General features: G+C 41.4%; 1 protein-coding gene and 1 non-coding gene across 5 annotated transcripts in view; both read right to left on the bottom strand.

Annotated features, from left to right (window-relative positions):
- Window positions 1–18008, bottom strand: part of Fbxl4 (F-box and leucine rich repeat protein 4) — an 81869-nt gene that overhangs the window by 26158 nt on the left and 37703 nt on the right. For all 4 annotated transcript variants that reach the window (XM_028780864.1, XM_028780851.1, XM_028780848.1 and 1 more), the window contains one exon: window positions 861–1074. In XM_028780864.1, the coding sequence (XP_028636697.1) occupies window positions 861–1074 (214 nt within the window). The remainder of the gene's footprint in view (window positions 1–860; window positions 1075–18008) is intronic.
- LOC114632808 lies at window positions 2862–2993 on the bottom strand. The gene has a single exon (XR_003713134.1). It is a non-coding gene; the product is annotated as a small nucleolar RNA SNORA17 (small nucleolar RNA).

Genomic DNA, 18008 nt, shown 5'->3' with positions numbered 1-18008 from the left:
GAGGAACAAACACTTCCCAGAGCTGGCCGTGGCTTCCTAGCAACCTGTGTCTCTCAGACAGGCCTAGCCATGAGCGGCAGGCAGAGTGTGGTGTGTGCAAGTGTGATCTCCCCTTGCAGACCATGCTGCTTGGGTTGGTAGGAGGGATACTGCAGGCCCTAAGTGAGAGAAAGAGGTTATGAACACATAGCAGACATGGACTAGAATAGACTGGTTAATTAAGTTCGATGAGCTAGCTAGGGGTAGCCTAAGCTATATAAATATTAATAAGTCTCTGTTATTATTATTCTTCTGCTGTCAGGTCCAAGAAATCCCACTATAGTGATCACTTAGGGAATGGTGAATAGACTATAATATAACACACAGTACACAGTTAAAGAAAAGTTAGGCTCTAACACATACTAACAAGGAAATATGTCCTCTAGATGCACGTGGAAAAAGTAGGCTTATATATGACAGATTCTGCTTTGAGAACATGAGACCTGGGTACTATGGTACCATTAATTATTTTACTACTATACCACTTCTAATACCTCGCACTTTGCTTCCTCCTACTTCAAGCGAAAACCCTCCTGCATGTCATCTGCCTGCCTCTTCCTCGAAGACATTCTCTGCCAGCACTTGGCTCACTGCCCACCCGTTTTTCTTTCCCAGGGACCCTGAACATCATTTAAAAGTTTATCATTTAAAACCATGATACATTTCAACTTTGAAGCGAGTAAAAATATTTTAATGATTTTATAGTATCCACATGATGTCATAACCTCTGCTTTAAAATGAGCAATCACATGAATATTTGAAAGCAATTTACTATTCAGCCAGATGTTTCATTAAGAAAAACACAAGTGAGTTATTCTTACCTCTACTTTTGTCCGATAGAGAACAAGCCTCTTGAGGTTGCATAACTTGGCAATATGGCCAAAAGCCTGAGGTGGCAGTTTATCACAGGACGAGAGATTTAAGTCTTGTAGATTTGGGCACATTTCAGAAATAACCTCCAAGCAAGTGTCATTAAGAAAGTGGCTGCAAGATAACTCAAGGCGTACTAATTCAGATCCACACACCTTAAGAAAACTGTGAAAACAAGATCCATGAAAATTTTATAAAATTAAATGATACTTCTGTAAAAACTTTGAAATTACATCACCTCTTAACAGACACAGATAAGAGAACAGCTTCCTACTAAAGAAAGATCATAACTCGATTCATTGGGTTCTTACTACATTCTGAAATGTTCATGGTTAACTCAAATAAACCAAGCTTCGAAAAAAAATGAATTCACATGGATTAACGTAGTACAAAGTCAGCTAATATTAAGTGGAAATTAAGATGGCAGAGGATATAGGTCTGCTTACCTGCAATTCACGTCCAAGTTGTAAAGTCTAAAACATAAAATCCTAGGCACTCAGTATATATCACTCTCTTAACAATGCCAATTCAGAATGGGGTAATATATATTGTATACAGTATATAAAATGACCAGTTTAATTAAGTGACCCTGAAACATGTCAGATTGACTTCTTAATCCGGAAATATCTAGGCTGGCATATAAATGTGTGTGTGTGTGTGTGTGTGTGTGTGTGTGTGTGTGTGTGTGTATCAATATAACAACTGTACTGTTGTGTTATGTTCTCTGTAGCTCTTGCCATTTAGTAACTAGACTGCTTGATGCCATAATCATATCTCTTTATGTCCAAATGAAAACAATAACCAGGTCATAATAAAGCCTAGCATGATATAACTAACCCTTGTTTAATTGCAAATGCATAAGTTTAGCTGGGTCAGATCTTCCCCAGAGATCAACACTCCCTTCATTCCATTTAATATCTTTGAACACAAGACTAAGTGCCACTCCACTTTCTCTTTGAACTGTACATTTTGTATTTTTCCTTTCTAAGCTTGCTACACTTGATCAAAATGATCCTCATAAGAGTGAACCACAGGACAAAATCTAAACTAGGCTTTTTTGAGACTTCCTTTGTTAATGCAATTAATATAAATAGACTCTCAGGACAATGGTAAAAAGAGGCAAAGTCTTCACCAAATTATCACAAAACTGATCTCTAGGCAACATACAAAAATTCATTTCCCCTGAAACCTCTTGAGCCAGCCTCCCAGAGTTTGCATCACCAATGTCTTCCATATTCTTATTAGGATGGCCAGTAAGCCCCATTTAAAGCATTCCACTGCTTTCCAAATCCAAAGTTCCAAAATCCTTGTTCCTCCAAACAAAAGCATCGCCAGGCCTATCACAGCAATAACCAGTCCCTGGTACCAACTTCTATCTTTCTTTGGGTTATACTGCTGTGAAGAGACACCATGACCAAATCAACTCTTATAAAGGCAAACATTTAATTGGGGCTGGCTTACAGTTTCAGAGGTTCAGTCCATTGTCATGGTAAGAAGCATGGAATTGTGCATGCAGATGTGGTGCTGGAGAGTTCTATAGCTTAATGTGAATGCATCCAGAAGGAGGCTCTTTTCCCCACTGGGTAGAGCCTGAGCACTAGGAGACATCAAAGCCTGCTGATACAATGACACATTTTCTCCAACAAAGCCATCTTGCACCTCTGGCAGGTGGTGCGGGGGGTGGGGGGGGTAAGAGGAAGGAGGTTTCTTCCTTGTCCACACTACCACTCCAGAGAGAAGTGGTAGGGTGTGTCCAAGTGGCCCCTTGCAAGAGTCATCTGTTTCTGGCTCACCCCCGACAGAGTTCTTCTAGTCTCCATCTTACTCTCCATCCTAGGAGACTGTCCGAGCATGTCTATTGCTAGACTCATGGTCATCTCAGGCTAGCTTTCTGTCCAGGCCTCCTGGCACAAGACTGATGGCTGGCTCAGACTTTTTTTTTTTTTTCAGGGAATGTTAGGCTACTAATTATTCAGATGTTCACAGGTCAGAACACTGAGCGTATACATAGCCTCTCTCCTCTCTGTCATCCACTGACACATATGTGGCATAGCAGACACATCTGCAATGCCTTTAGGAGCAGGTACTTAGTAACATTTTATACTGAATTCTGTAAGCGTCTTCATATTCTTCAGCAACTGAAACAGATCCTCGGCACCTGCGGTCCTTGGCATTACATACAGAGTGAGGGCTCGTATTATCTGTTAACGCTACAGATCTAGAATCCCCTAGATATGTCCATGAGAGATTATCTAGAATTCATTAGTTTCTGGGAATGTCTGTGAGGGATACCTGAGATCATATTAGCCTCTGGCAAGTGTGTGGAGAACTATTTAGATTGAGTTAATAGAGGTGGAAAGACCCAACTTTCACTGATGACAGCACTGTTCCATGGGCTGGGGTCCTGGTATGAATATAAAGGAAACAGCTCCCTGCAAACCAGCATTCTTTCCTGTGCTTCCTGACTGCAGGGACCTGCTTTAAGCCCGCTACCATATCTTCCCTGCCATGAAACACTGTACCCTGGAACTGTGAGCCAAAAACAAACTCTCCCTTCTGGAAGCAGCTTTCAGCGGGGTATTCTGCCATAGCATCAAAACAAGTAAGAAATACATGTGGCATTTAAAAAGCAGTTGAGTAAGTCTTACAATTAAAAAAACTACTTCATCTTTCACCTTTTTATTGAAAATAGGTTTTCATATAGTATATTCTTATCAATTTCCCCTCCCCCAACACCTCCCAGAGCATCCCACTCTCCACCCACCCAAATCCATACCTTTTCTTTCTCTCCCTGATAAGAAAACAGGCAACAACAAACAACCCAAAAACAAACAGCAAAAAGAGCCAAGAGAGAGCACAAGGAACATATATAGCCATAAATACACACTTTCATTCACACAGAAATCCCATAAAAGCACAAAATCAGAAAACATGATATATAAACAAAAGACCTGTAAGGTTAAAAAAAAAAGCAGTCCTGAGTTCATTTTGTGTTGGTCATCTACTGCTGGACATGGAGCCTGTCCTTAGGTGTCGTTTGTATGTCCAGTGACATTCCAGTGAGAAAATTCATTTTTCCTTTGCCAGCAGCTGGAGATAGCTTCTGGTTTAGGCATGGGAGCTTGTGCTCACTTCCCTTCTCAGTGTTGGAGCCCTATCTGACTTAGACCTGCGCAGACCCATTCTAAAAGTAAGTTTTAGTAACTAAAGGTACGTTTCTGTTCATGGGATCAAACTACTCCCCCAAGTTGGACAAGTTAGCACTGTTACTTCACTTTGAGTATACAAGTAGTCATGGTGAGTCACTTATCTATAAGTTAGCAATCTAAGAATGAATGCTGGCTTTCAATGAATAAAACATCCAATTTTTGATTTAATAATTTTAAAATGTTTTGCAGATTAGAAAAGTGACTTCACAGAAGTAAAGGAAGTCTTAGAATCAGAAGCTTTGGTCTTGCCTCCTTAAGGTTTTTTCTATGGGGCAAAGCACTTTTACCTAGATTTCCTTCTTATATTTGAATTAGAATGATTTGGAATTTTTTTTTTTATTTCTTTGCTGCCATCATGGAAAACTTTCCCTCCAAAGAATTTATAGAAGAGTGTCAGACTAGTCACCCAAAACCACATCACTAACAAACAGGAAGAATTCAAGCTGACCTGGATGACAGAGTCAGAAAGCACAATAAAGACATGGGCACCCTTATAATGCCATTTTGCTTTTGCTTTTCCTCCCTCCAGACTCAGATCTGCATATTTTCACTCTGAGCAGGCTGTCTAATCAATATGCTCACATTCTCTCCTCCCAACTTTACATAATATATTGATCTCATAAAGGCAGCAGCAACAGACTCAACTGACCATACATGAGTCATTTCTTAATGCACCTAGTAGAGTTTTATTTCAATGCACTTACATGGCTATTTTTCACTGATCAACTAGTTATTCATTTCAATCATGAGATGGATCACTTGGAATGAGAATAACTTATTTCCTCCAGCCTGTTGGTTCTACATTGTGAATTCTCATTTACTATTACTTGATATTGAGGGCTTTATTTATGTTTTTTTTAGAGCTTCCTTTAAAAAAATTTCCCCAGTCCAGATCTGGGATGTTGACTCAGAAGAACAAAGCTATGGTCAAGGATGTGTTGCTAGTGGCATAAGGGGAGATGGTTTTTGAAAAATTTTGAAAGCAGATATGGGAAGTGTGGAACACATACGGACTACATTTAGTCAACTATCAGAACAACTGCCTCCTAATCCAAGGCTGGATGACCTCTTCAACAAGGCCAAGGAGCATAGTGACGGCCTCTCTGCCATGAAACTCTCTCCATATTACAAGGGTTTTGAGGAAGATGCCCTGAGCTGGGAGGACAAGCTGAACCAAATGGCTCTCCTTGACATGTGGATTGATGTGCAGAGACGATGGGTCTACTTGGAAGGCATCTTCTCAGGCGGTGCAGACATCAAATACCTGCTGCCTGTGTCAACCCAGTGCTTCCCGAGTATCAGCACAGTTTCTGGCTCTGATGAAAAAGTCTCCAAGTCTTTACTTGTGATCGATGTTCTGAACATACAGGGAGTCCAGAGGTCTCTGGAAAGGTTGGCTGACCAGCTCGAGAAGATCCAGAAAACATTGGTAGAGTACATGAAACAGGAGCACTCGCCTTTCCCCAGGTTCAACTTTGTGGGTGATGAGGACTTGCTTGAAATCATTGGAAATAGCAAGAATGTGGCCAAGTTACAGGAGCACTTCAAGAAAATGTTTGCTGGAGTTTCTAGCATCATCTCAAATGAGGACAACTCTGTGGTCCTCAGCATTTCATCCTGAGAAGGGGAGGAAGTTATGTTAAAAACTCCAGTGTCCATCACCGAACACCCCAAAATCAATGAATGGCTCACTCTGGTGGAAAAGGAGATGAGAGTCACCTTGGCTAAACTTCTGGCAGAGTGTTATACAAGTGGAGGTTTTTGGAAAAGCAACTTCTATTAACCCAAATACCTACATTACTTGGATCGCTAAATACCAGGCCCAGCTAGTGGTACTGTCATCCCAAACAGCCTGGTCTGAGAATGTGGAGAATGCACTAAGCAGAGTTAGGGGAGGTGGTGATGTGAGACCCTTGCAGTCTGTGCTAAGCAATGTGGAAGTCACACTCAATGTCTTAGCAGACTCTGTCCTCATGGAGCAGCCCCCTCTCCGAAGGAGGAAGCTGGAGCACTTGATCACAGAGTTGGTTCACCAAAAAGATATTACCAGGTCCTTGAACAAAAGCAAGACTGACAATGCCAAATCTTTCAAATGGCTCAGCCAGATGCGATTTTACTTTGACCTTAAGCAAACAGATGTGTTACAGCAGCTGTCCATTCAAATGGTCAATGCTAAGTTTAACTATGGCTTTGAGTTCAAGACAAGCTGGTTCAGACACCCCTCACTGACTGTTGCTATTTGACAATGACACAGCTTTGGAGGCCAGGCTTGAAGGCTCCCATTTGGACCTTCTGGAACTGGAAAGATGGTGTCCTCAGTCATCAGCTGGGGCAGTTTGTCACAGCTGAAATCTACGTTTTCAAAAACTAAGTTGAAATCTTTGATTTCCAGGTGATGGGACGTATCTCTGTGGGGCTTTGTCAAGTTAGTGCATGGAGCTGCTTTGATAAGTTTAACCGCCTGGAGGAGCCGATGCTCTCAGCTGTATCCCAGCAGGTGCAGTGCATACAAGAGGTACTTCGGGAGCATTCCAACGCCAACTACGATAAGACCTCAGCCCCCATTACTTGTGAGCCACTGAACAAACAAGTCAAGGTTAGCCCAGACATGGCTAGCTTCATCAATATGAACCCGGGCTATGCAGGTAGCTCAAACCTCCCAGACAACCTCAAGAAGCTCTTCCGGAGCTTAGTGATGACCAGGCCTGACTGGTAGCTGATCGCCCAGGTCATGCTGTACTCACAGGGCTTCCAGACTGCTGAGGTCCTTGCCAAAAAAATCATCCCATTCTTTAAACTCTGTAATGAGCAGCTTTCTTTGAAAATCCATTATGACTTTGGTCTTCGTGCTTTGAAGAGTGTGCTCATAAGTGCAGGTAATGTGAAGAGGGAGAGGATCCAGAAGACGAAGAGGGAGAAAGTAGAATAAGGAGAAGCAGTTGATAATAGAGAGATTGCCGAGAATCTGCCTGAGTAGGAGATTCTGACCCAAAGTGTCTTCGAGACAATGGTGCCCAAGCTGGTGGCAGAAGATAGCCCACTGCTCTTCAGTCTCCTGTCAGATGTGTTCCCTGGAGTCTAGTACCACCATGGGGAGATGACAGCCCTTCGAGAAGAGCTTAGGAAAATGTGTCAGGAGATGTATTTGACATACAGTGATAGAGAAGAAGTTGGCAGGATGTGGGTTGAAAAGGTTCTCCATCTCTAACAGATCACTCAGATTAGCCATGGTCTGATGATAGTTGGGCCTTCAGTACTGGCATGTACTGCTGAAGGCTTTTGAGAGGCCCACATAATTGACCCCAAGGCTGTCAGCAAAGACCACCTCTAGGGAACCTTGGATCCCAACACTAGGGAGTAGACAGATGGACTCTTCACACATGTGCTGAGAAAGATCATAGTCAGTGTAAGAGGTGAGCTGCAGAAACACCAGTGGATTGTCTTTGATGGCAATGTGGACCCCGAGTGAGTGGAGAACCTGAACTCCTTGCTAGATGACAAAAAGCTCTTGATGTTGCATAATGGAGAGTTAGCCTGCCACCCAATTTGAGAATAATGTTTGAAGTATGCAACCCTGGCCACAGTGTCTCGCTGTGGCATGGTGTGGTTCAGTGAGGACGTACTGAGCACAGACATGATCTTCAATAACTTCCTGGCCAGGCTGCACAGCATTCCCCTGGATGAAGGGGAGGACACGCATAGGTGAAAAGGTAAAGATGATGAGGATGGAGGGGTAGCTTCCCCAATGCTACAGATTCAAAGAGATGCAGTGACAATCATGCAGCCATACTTCACATCCAATGGCTTGGTCATCAAGGTCCTGGAGTTTGCCTTCAAGCGGGAGCACATCATGGACCTGACACGCCTGCACTGCCTGGGCTCACTCTTCTCCATGTTGCACCAGGTCTGTTGCAACGTGTCACAGTACAATGCCAACTATCCTGATTTCCCCATGCAGACTGAGACGCTGGAATACTACACCAGAAGGATCACCACTGTGCCACTGCCCACTGCATCCATCATTGACTATGAGGTGTCCATCAGTGGAGAGTGGTTGCCGTGGCAGGCCAAGGTGCCTCAGATTGAAATGGAGACACAAAAGGTAGCAGCCCCATATAGCATCGTGCCATCCCTAGATACAGTCCGCCATGAAGCTCTCTTGTACACTTGGCTGGCTGAACACAAACCCCTGGTCTTATGTGGCCTTCCTGGGTCTGGCAAGACCTTGACACTCTTCAGCACCCATCGGGCCTCGCCTGACATGGAGGTTGTGGGCCGAAACTTCTCAAGTACCACTACACCAGAGCTGTTGCTGAAGACGTTTGACCACTACTGCAAACACAGGCGCACACCTAACAGTGTTGTCTTGGCTCCTGTTCAGTTTGGCAACTGGCTGGTCTTGTTCTGTGATGAAATCAACTTGCCAGATATGGATAAGTATAGTACACAGAGAGTCATCTCCTTCATGAGACAGATGGTGGATCATGGAGACTTCTATCATAACTCAGACCAAACATGGGTGAAGTTAGAGAAAATCCAGTTTGTTGGGGCTTGCAATCCACCCACTGACCCTGGGAGAAAGCCCCTCTCACATAGGTTCTTGTGCCACGTGCCTATTGTATATGTGGATTACCCAGGACTGGCCTCCCTGACACAAATCTATGGCACCTACAACTGTGCCATGCTGTGGCTCATTCCCTCACTCCACACCTATGCAGAACCCCTCACTGCTGCCACTGTGGAGTTCTAAGACATTGGATTCATCTATTATGAAGGCTATCTTTTCCTTTTTACAGCCAGAATGTCTCAGCACTGTCCTAAGATCAGGATAAATCCAATGTCTTAGATTCTGGATTCCTGGAACAATGGATACCCTTGTCCAATGCCAAGGTTCCTGGGCTCTTTGAAGGGGATGAGTATGCCACGCTGATGACTCAGTGCAAAGAAGGGACCCAGAAGGAAGGTCTCATGCTGGACTCACATGAGGTTCACTACAAGTGGTTCACCAGCCAGGTGATTCACAACCTGCACATAGTGTTCACCATGAATCCATCCTCAGAGGGGCTCAAGGACAGGGCTGACACTTCTCCAGCCCTTTTCAACAAGTGTGTGCTGAACTGGTTTGGTGACTGCTCCACTGAAGCACTATATCAAGTTGGCAAAGAATTCACCAGTAAAATGGACCTGGAGAAGCCAAACTATATAGTGCCTGACTACATGCCAGTTGTGTATGATAAACTACCACAGCCCCTAACACTCCGGGAAGCCATTGTGAACAGCTGTGTGTTTGTTCATCAGACTCTTCACCAGGCTAACTCGAGCCTGGTGAAGCAAGGTGGCAGAATGATGGCCATCACGCCACTGCATTACCTGGACTTCATCCATCACTATGCCAACCTCTTCCATGAGAAGCACAGCAAGTTGGAGGAGCAGCAAAAGCACCTGAATGTTGAGCTCTGAAAAATTAAAGGTCATGAGGCAAGAAATTCAGGAGCAGCTGCACAAACAGCAGGAAGTAATTGCAGACATGCAGATGAGTGTCAAGGAGGATCACGATAATGTGGAGCCTGTCATCAAGGCCCAGAATGCTGTGAAGTCCATCAAGAAGCAGCAGGAGGTCCATGGCCAATCCTCCTGCCATTTTGAAGCTGGCACTGGAGTCCATATATCTGCCTGCTGCTTTGTGAGAGCACCACGGACTGAAAGCAGATCTGGTTCATCATCATGAGAGAGAACTTCATTCCCACCATCAACTTCTCAGCCGAGGAGATCAGTGATGCCATACGAGAGAAGATGAAGAAAAACTACATGTCTAACCCGTTATAACTATGAGATCATCAACTGGGCATCCCTGGCTTGCAGTCCTATGGTGAAGTGGGCGATTGCACAGCTCAATTATGCAGACATGTTAAAGCAAGTGGAGCCCCTATGGAATGAGCTACAGAAGCTAGAAGATGAAGCCAGGGATAACCAGCAGAAAGACAATAAGGTGGGGCAGATGATCCTGGATCTGGATGCTGTCCTCATCTCAGAGGCCCAAGACATCAAGGCAGACCTGGCAGCTGTCAAAACAAAAGTAAACCAGAACACTGCACTGCTAAAGAGTTTAGCTGCTGAAAGGGAACATTGGGAAAAGAAAAGTGAAACCTTTAAAAACCAGATGTCTACAATTGCTGGGGACAGCCTCCTGTCAGCGACTGTCATTGCTTATGCAGGTTACATTGACCAGCAGATGCGCCAGAACTTGTTTACCACCTGGTCTCATCACTTACAGCAAGGCAACATCAAGTTCCACACAGACATTGTAAGGACAGAGTACCTCTCCAATGCTGATGAGCACCTCTGCTGGCAAGCTAGCTCCCTACCTGCCAATGACCTGTGCATAGAAAATGCCATAATGATAAAGCAATTCAATAGGTACTCACTGATCATTGACCCCTCTGTACAGGCCACAGTATTCACCATGAATGAATATCAAACCCTATTGTAAACAATTTTGATAAAGGTTTTAGACATCATAGTTGTCTTCAATTTCAAGGGAAAAAATGTGTTTTATCACTTTTCATCATAGCCTTGAAAGAAGCAAGTTATTTACCATGTGCATTCAAATGTAATGGAGGACATCTCCAATTCTTGTCCAGTTCTGCATGGCCATGAAAGGGACAGCTTGACATGGTTCCTATCATGGAGCAGAGCTAGCAGGGTGTTGGCCTCCACAAGTGTTGACAGTTGCTGTGGACCTAGGGCTTGCTTGTGTAATGATGTACATAATTTACTTCATGTTTCGCCTTTTATAAATATTTTCCCTCCCAAGGTTATTGGGTAATGTTCTTTCTGCCAAGGTTATTGACTCCATGATAATTAGAAACAGCAAGAGTCCAGGAGTGCAGGGTGTGTATATGTTCCTCAGCAAAAATGCTAAGTGCTATGATCTTTAGGATAGCCCTTAAGGATGTGGGAAAGAACTTTGAAAACATGAGCTCAAAAATATATAATTTCATAACTATGGAAAATACATAGATGCAATGTGAATTGCATGAGGGGTTTCATAGACCTAAAATAACAAAGGTAGCTGCAATAATACTTCTTTTCAAAAAGATATAAAAGTAGGGAGATTCCTGAGTTTAAGGTCTGCCTGCGACTGATCAATTTTAGGCACAGGTGTGGTGGGAATAGTAATTTCAGGATGGGATCCCACACAGTTAGTTAATTGTCTGTGCTTCCAAAGGTAGGCAGATCTCTGGATTCAACTACTATGTTAAAAGATGTACATGCTGTCATTTCTAAGAATCAAGGGGCTGAAGTCATAAAACAATGATTTGTGAGACAATCAAAAGGGAATCTGGGGTGAATGATTGAGTTTATATGTGGATAAAATACTGTGATTTGGTTTACAAGAGCTGAGGTATCTGGTGAGCTTCACAAAGCTCTCTCAAGCAGAACACATGGATGTCAGCTTCTACCCATGATTGACTTTCATCTTGAAGCCCTGCCTCCTATGGGAATTATTTAGAAATGCTATATAATATAACAACAATGAGGCTTATTTAAGAAAAAATAATTCTGGTGTGTGTGTGTGTGTGTGTGTGTGTGTGTGTGTGTGTATGTGTGTGTGTGTGTTGTTATTATGGGTTTTTAGTGCCATGACACACACATATCTGAAGACTGGAAGAGAGGTTTGTGGGGTCTATTTGAACATTTTTATATGATGATCAATATTAGGTTGCCAGCTTTGCACACCACAGACAGTTCCCAGTGAGCTATCTCACTGATGCTCAAATAAGATTAGTTGAAACATTACTTTAGTAAAATATTGTCTTCTTTTCAGAATGTAAACATTGTCATCTAAGAATGGAGAAAACAAGACAACTTGAATAAAAATCCTATTTTCAAGTGAAAAAAAATTCCCTTTACTAAAAGTAGATTCTTTTCTCAAATAATGTATCCTGATGATAGTTTAACCTCTCTACTCCTCCAGGTTCTTCCTCACCTTCCCTCCCATCATGATCCACTCACTTTCTGTCTCTCATTAGGAAAGAACAAGTTTCTAAGATGTAACAACAAAACACAACAAAATAGAATATAATAAGATAAAACAAAAGCCATCACATCAAAGGAGGGACAAGGCAAATCAATAAAAAGATAAGAGTTCAAGAGAAGGTACTAGAATCAGAGACCCACTCACTCATTCACACACTCAGGAATGCCATAAAAACACTAAACAGAAAGGTAGAAAATATGCTCAGAGGACCACTGCAGAACCCTGAAGGCCCTGTGCATGCTACTGCTGCTTCAGGCTCTAGGGGTTCATATGAGATTTCCTCTTGTTGATTTAGAGGGCCTTGTATTCTTGGTGTCTTCCACTCATTCCAGCTCTTACACTCATCTTCTATGGGGTTCTCTAAGTTCTGATGGTGTGGGATATAGACATTCCATCTGTTTCTTCCAAGATCTCTCTAAGAGTTTTAAAGAGCCTACATTCAGATAAAAAATCCTGAACTCTGTTGCTATGAAAAACTCTGTCTTCGGGTCTGCACCTGTACCCTGAGCTGACCTAGCACACCAGCTCTGCACCCAATCCCAGAATACACAGAGGAGGCTGGACTCCCAGGAGGTCTAACACACTCAGGAACAAAGGATCATAGGATCACAGGATATCAGGAGCTTGGTCACACCAAGATATCAGAATCCCAGAAGCAGCTTGACTCCCAGAAGCTCTTACCCCCAGGATCTCAGGATTACAGAGAGACCTAAACTGTGAGGAGTTCTGACACAACCAAGATAACAGGAGAGATAGGCTCCAGTCAGAGCACTAGAGATAACCAGATGGCAAAAGGCAAGCGCAAGAACATAAACAACAGCAACAAAGGCTATTTGGCATCATCAGAACATAGTTCTCCCACCATAGCAAGCCACCCCATGACACAAGAAAACCAAGATTCAGATTTAAAATCATTTCTCATGTTGATGATAGAGGACTTTAGGAAGGACATAAATAATTCCCTCAAAGAAACACAGGAGGACACAGGCAAACAGGTAGAAGCCCTTAAAGAGGGAACAAAAAAAATCCCTTAAAAAATTACAAGAGAACACAACCAAACAGGTGAAGGAATTGAACAAAACCATCCAAGACATAAAAATAGAAGTAGAAACAATAACAAAATCACAAAGAGAGACTAACCTGGATATAGAAAACCTAGGAAAGAAATCAGGAGTCATAGACACAACCATCACCAACAAAATACAAGAGATAGAAGAGAGAATCAGGTGCAGAAGATACCATAGAAAACATTGACACAATTGTCAAAGAAAATACAAAATCCAAAAAGCTCCTAACCCATAACATCCAGGAAACCCAGGAAACAAGCTTAAGGTTAACAGGTATAGAAGAGAGTGAAGATTCCCAACTTAATGGGCCAGTAAATATCTTCAACAACTTATAGAAGAAGAAAACCTCCCTAACCTAGAAAAAAAAGATGCATATGAACATACAAGAAGCCTACAAAACTCCAAATAGACTAGATCAGAAAAGAGATACCTCCAGTCACATAATAATCAAAACACCAAATATACAAAACAAAGGAAGAATATTAAAAGCAGTAAGGGAAAAAGGTGAAGCAACTTATAAAGGCAGACCTATCAGAATTACACTAGACTTCTATCCAGAGACTATAAAAACCAGAAGATCCTGGACAGATGTCATACCAACCCTAAGAGAACACAAATGCCAGCCGAGACTACTATATCCAGCAAAACTCTCAATAATCATAGATGGAGAAACCAAGATATTCCATGACAAAACCAAATGTACATAATATCTTTCCACAAATCCAGCCCTACAAAGGATAATAGATGAAAATCTCCAACAAAAGGAGGGAAATTAGCCGGGCAGTGGTGGCACACGCCTTTAATCCCAGCACTTGGGAGGCAGAGGCAGGCGGATTTCTGAGTTCGAGAGTTTGAGGCTAGCCTGGTCTACAGAGTAAGTTCCAGGATAGCCAGGGCTACACAGAGAAAACCTGTCTTGAAAAAACCAAACAAAAAAAAAAAAAAAAAAAGAACTGAAATTATACTCTAGAAAAAGCAAGAAAGTAATCTTCCAACAAACGTAAAAGAAGATAGCCACACAAACCTCTAATAACAAAAATAACAGGAAGGAACAATCACTTTCTCTTCATATCTCTCAACATCAATGGACTCAATTCTCCAATAAAAAGATGTAGACTAACAGATTTGATGGATAAATGGAACCCAGAAAAGGAAACGCACCTCAGTGACAAAAATAGATACTACTTCAGAGTAAAAGGTTGGAAAACAATTTTCCATGCAAATGGTCCCAAGAAACAAGTTGGAGTAGCCATTTTAATATCCAATAAAATCAACTTTCAACCAAAAGTTATCAAAAAAGATGAGGAAGGACCCTTCATACTTGTCAAAGGAAAAGTCAACCAAGATGAAATCTCAATTCTGAACATCTATGCTCCAAATGCAAGGGCACCCACATTCATAAAAGAAACTTTACTAAAGTTCAAAGCACATATTGCATCTCACACAATAATAGTGGGAGACCTAAACACTCCACTCTCATCAATGGACAGATAATGGAAACAGAAACTACAAAGAACACACAGTGAAACGAAGAGAAGTTATGAACCAAAGGATTTAGCAGATGTCTATAGAACATTGCATCCAGAAAGAAAAGAATATACCTTCTTCTCAGCACCTCATAGTACCTTCTCCAAAATTGACCATATAATTGGTCACAAAACAGGCCTCAACAGATACAAGAAAATTGAAATAATCCCATCCATCCTAACAGGTTATCACAAACTAAAGCTGGTCTTCAATAATGACAAAATCAATGGAAAGCCTACATACACGTGGAAACTGGACAACGTTCTACTCAATGATAACTTGATCAAGGAAGAAATAAAGAAAGAAACTAAAGACTTTTTAGAATTTAATGAATATGAAGAGACATCATACCCAAACTTGTGAGACACAATGAAAGCAGTGCTAAAAGGAAAACTCATAGCACTAAGTGCCTACAAAAATAAACTGGAGAGAGCACACACTAGCAGCTTGACAGCACACCTGAAAGATCTAGAACAAAAAGAAGCAAATGCACCCAAGAGGAGTAGATGGCAGGAAATAATCAAACTCAGGGTTGAAATCAGCCAAGTAGAAACAAAACAAAACAAAAAAACAAACCTATAGAAAGAATCAACAAAACCAAGAGCTGATTCTTTGAGAAAATCAACAAGATAAATAAACTCTTAGCCAGAATAACCAGAGGGCACAGAGACAGTGTCCAAATTAATAAAATCAGAATGAAAAGGGAGACATAACAGAAAACGAGAACATTCAAAAAATCATCAGATTCTGCTACAAAAGCCTATCTTCAACAAAGCTGGAAAATCTGGATGAAATGGAAAATTTTCTGGACATATACAAGGTACCAAAGTTAAATCAGGATCAGATAAATAATCCAAACAGTCCCATAACCCCTAAAGAAACAGTGGCAGTCATTAAAAGTCTCTGTACCTAAAAGCCCAGGACCAGATGGTTTTAGTGCAGAATCCTATCAGAGCTTCCAAAAAAACCTAATACCTAATTCTCTATGAACTATTCCACAAAACAGAAACAGAAGGAACACTACCCAATCAGTTCTATGAAGCCACAATTACTCTCATACATAAACCACACAAAGATCTAACAAAGAAAGAGAACTTCAGACCAACCTCCCTTATGAATATCAATGCAAAACTATTCAATAAAATTCGCAAAAACTGAATCCAAGAACACATTAAAATAAACATCCATTATGATCAAGTAGGCTTTATCCCAGGAATGCAGGGATGGTTCAATATATGGAAATGCATCAACTTAATCAACATATAAACAAACTCAAAGAAAAAAACCACATGATCATCTCACTAGATGCTGAGAAAGCATTTGACAAAATTCAACATCCCTTCATGGTAAAAGACTTAGAAAGATCATGAATTTAAGGACCACACCTAAAAATAGTAAAAGCAATATACAGCAAACCAGTAGCCATCATCAAACTAAATGGAAAAAAACTTGAAGCAATCCCACTAAGATCAGGGACTAGACAAGGCTGCCCACTCTCCCCCTACATATTCAATATAGTACTGGAAGTCCTAGCCAGAGCAATTAGAAAACAAAAAGAAGTCAAAGGGATACAAATAGGAAAGGAAGAAGTCAAAATATCACTATACCATATCAGATGATATGATAGTATACTTAAGTGACCCCAGAACTTCCACCAGAGAACTCCATAACCTGATAAACAACTTCAGCAAAGTGGCTGGATATAAAATCAACTCAAACAAATCAGTAGCCTTCCTCTACATGAAAGATAAACAGACTGAAAAAGAAATTATGGAAATGACACCCTTCACAATAGTCACAAATAATATAAAACATCTTCGTGTGAATCTAACCAAGCAAGTCAAAGATCTGTATGACAAGAACTTCAAGTCTCTGAAGAAAGAAATTGAAGATCTCAGAAGATGGAAAGATCTCCCATGCTCATGGATTGGTGGGATCAATACAGTAAAAATGGCCATCTTGCCAAAAGTAATCTACAGATTCAATGCAATCCCTATCAAAATTCCAACTTAAATCAATTTTCAAATTCATGGAATAACAAAAAACCCAGGATAGGGAAAACTATTCTCAACAATAAAAGAACTACTGGGGAAACACCATCCAGGATCTCAAGCTGTACTATAAAGCAATAGTGATAAAAACTGCATGGTATTGGACAGAGACAATTGATCTTTGACAAGGAGATAAAACAATCCAGTTGAAAAAAGACAGCATTTTCAACAAATGGTGCTAGTTCAACTGGCAGTCAGCATGTTGAAGAATGCAAATCGATTCATTCTTATCTCCTTGTACAAAGCTCAAGTCCAAGTGGATCAAGGACCACCACATAAAACCAGATACACTGAAACTAATAGAAAAGAAGATGGGGAAGATCTTCGAACACATGAGCACAGGTGAAAAGTTCCTAAACAGAACACCAATGGCTTATGTTCTGAGATCAAAAATTGACAAATGGGACTTCATAAAATTGCAAAGTTTCTGTAAGGCAAAGGACACTGTCAATAGGACAACATGGCATCCAACAGATTGGGAAAAGATCTTTATCAATCCTACATCTGATAGACTGCTAATACCCAAAATATTCAAAGAACTCAAGAAATTAGACTTCAGACAATCAAATAACCCTATTAAAAATGGGGTACAGAGCTCAACAAGGAATTTTCAACTGAGGAATATCTAATAGCAGAGAAGCACCTAAAGAAATGTTCAATATCTTTAATCGTCAGAGAAATGCAAATCAAAACAATCCTGAGATTCTACCTCACACCAGTCAGAATGACTAAGATCAAAAACTCAGGTGATAGTAGATGCTGGCGAGGATGTGGAGAAAGAGGAACACTCCTCCATTGTAGGTTGGAAGGTAATCTGGTACAACCACTCTGGAAATCAGTCTGGCAGTTCCTCAGAAAACTGGATAATCCTACCTGAGGACCTAGCTATACTACTCCTGGGCATATACCTAAAAGATGCTCCAACAAGTGACAAGGACACATGCTCCATTATATTCATAGCAGCCTTATTTATAATAGCCAGAAGCTGGAAAGAACCCAGATGTCCTTCAACAGAGGGATAGATACAGAAAATGTGGTACATTTACATAATGGAATATTACTCAGCTATTAAGAACAATGAATTCAGCCGGGCAGTGGTGGTGCATGCCTTTAATCCCAGCACTTGGGAGGCAGAGGCAGGTGGATTTCTGAGTTTGAGGCCAGCCTGGTCTACAGAGTGAGTTCCAGGACAGCCAGGGCTACG

This window comes from Grammomys surdaster, unplaced genomic scaffold, assembly GCF_004785775.1.
Source record: "Grammomys surdaster isolate TR1022 unplaced genomic scaffold, NIH_TR_1.0 97, whole genome shotgun sequence".
Lineage (NCBI taxonomy): Eukaryota > Metazoa > Chordata > Mammalia > Rodentia > Muridae > Grammomys > Grammomys surdaster.
This window is presented reverse-complemented; position numbering and strand designations above follow the sequence as displayed.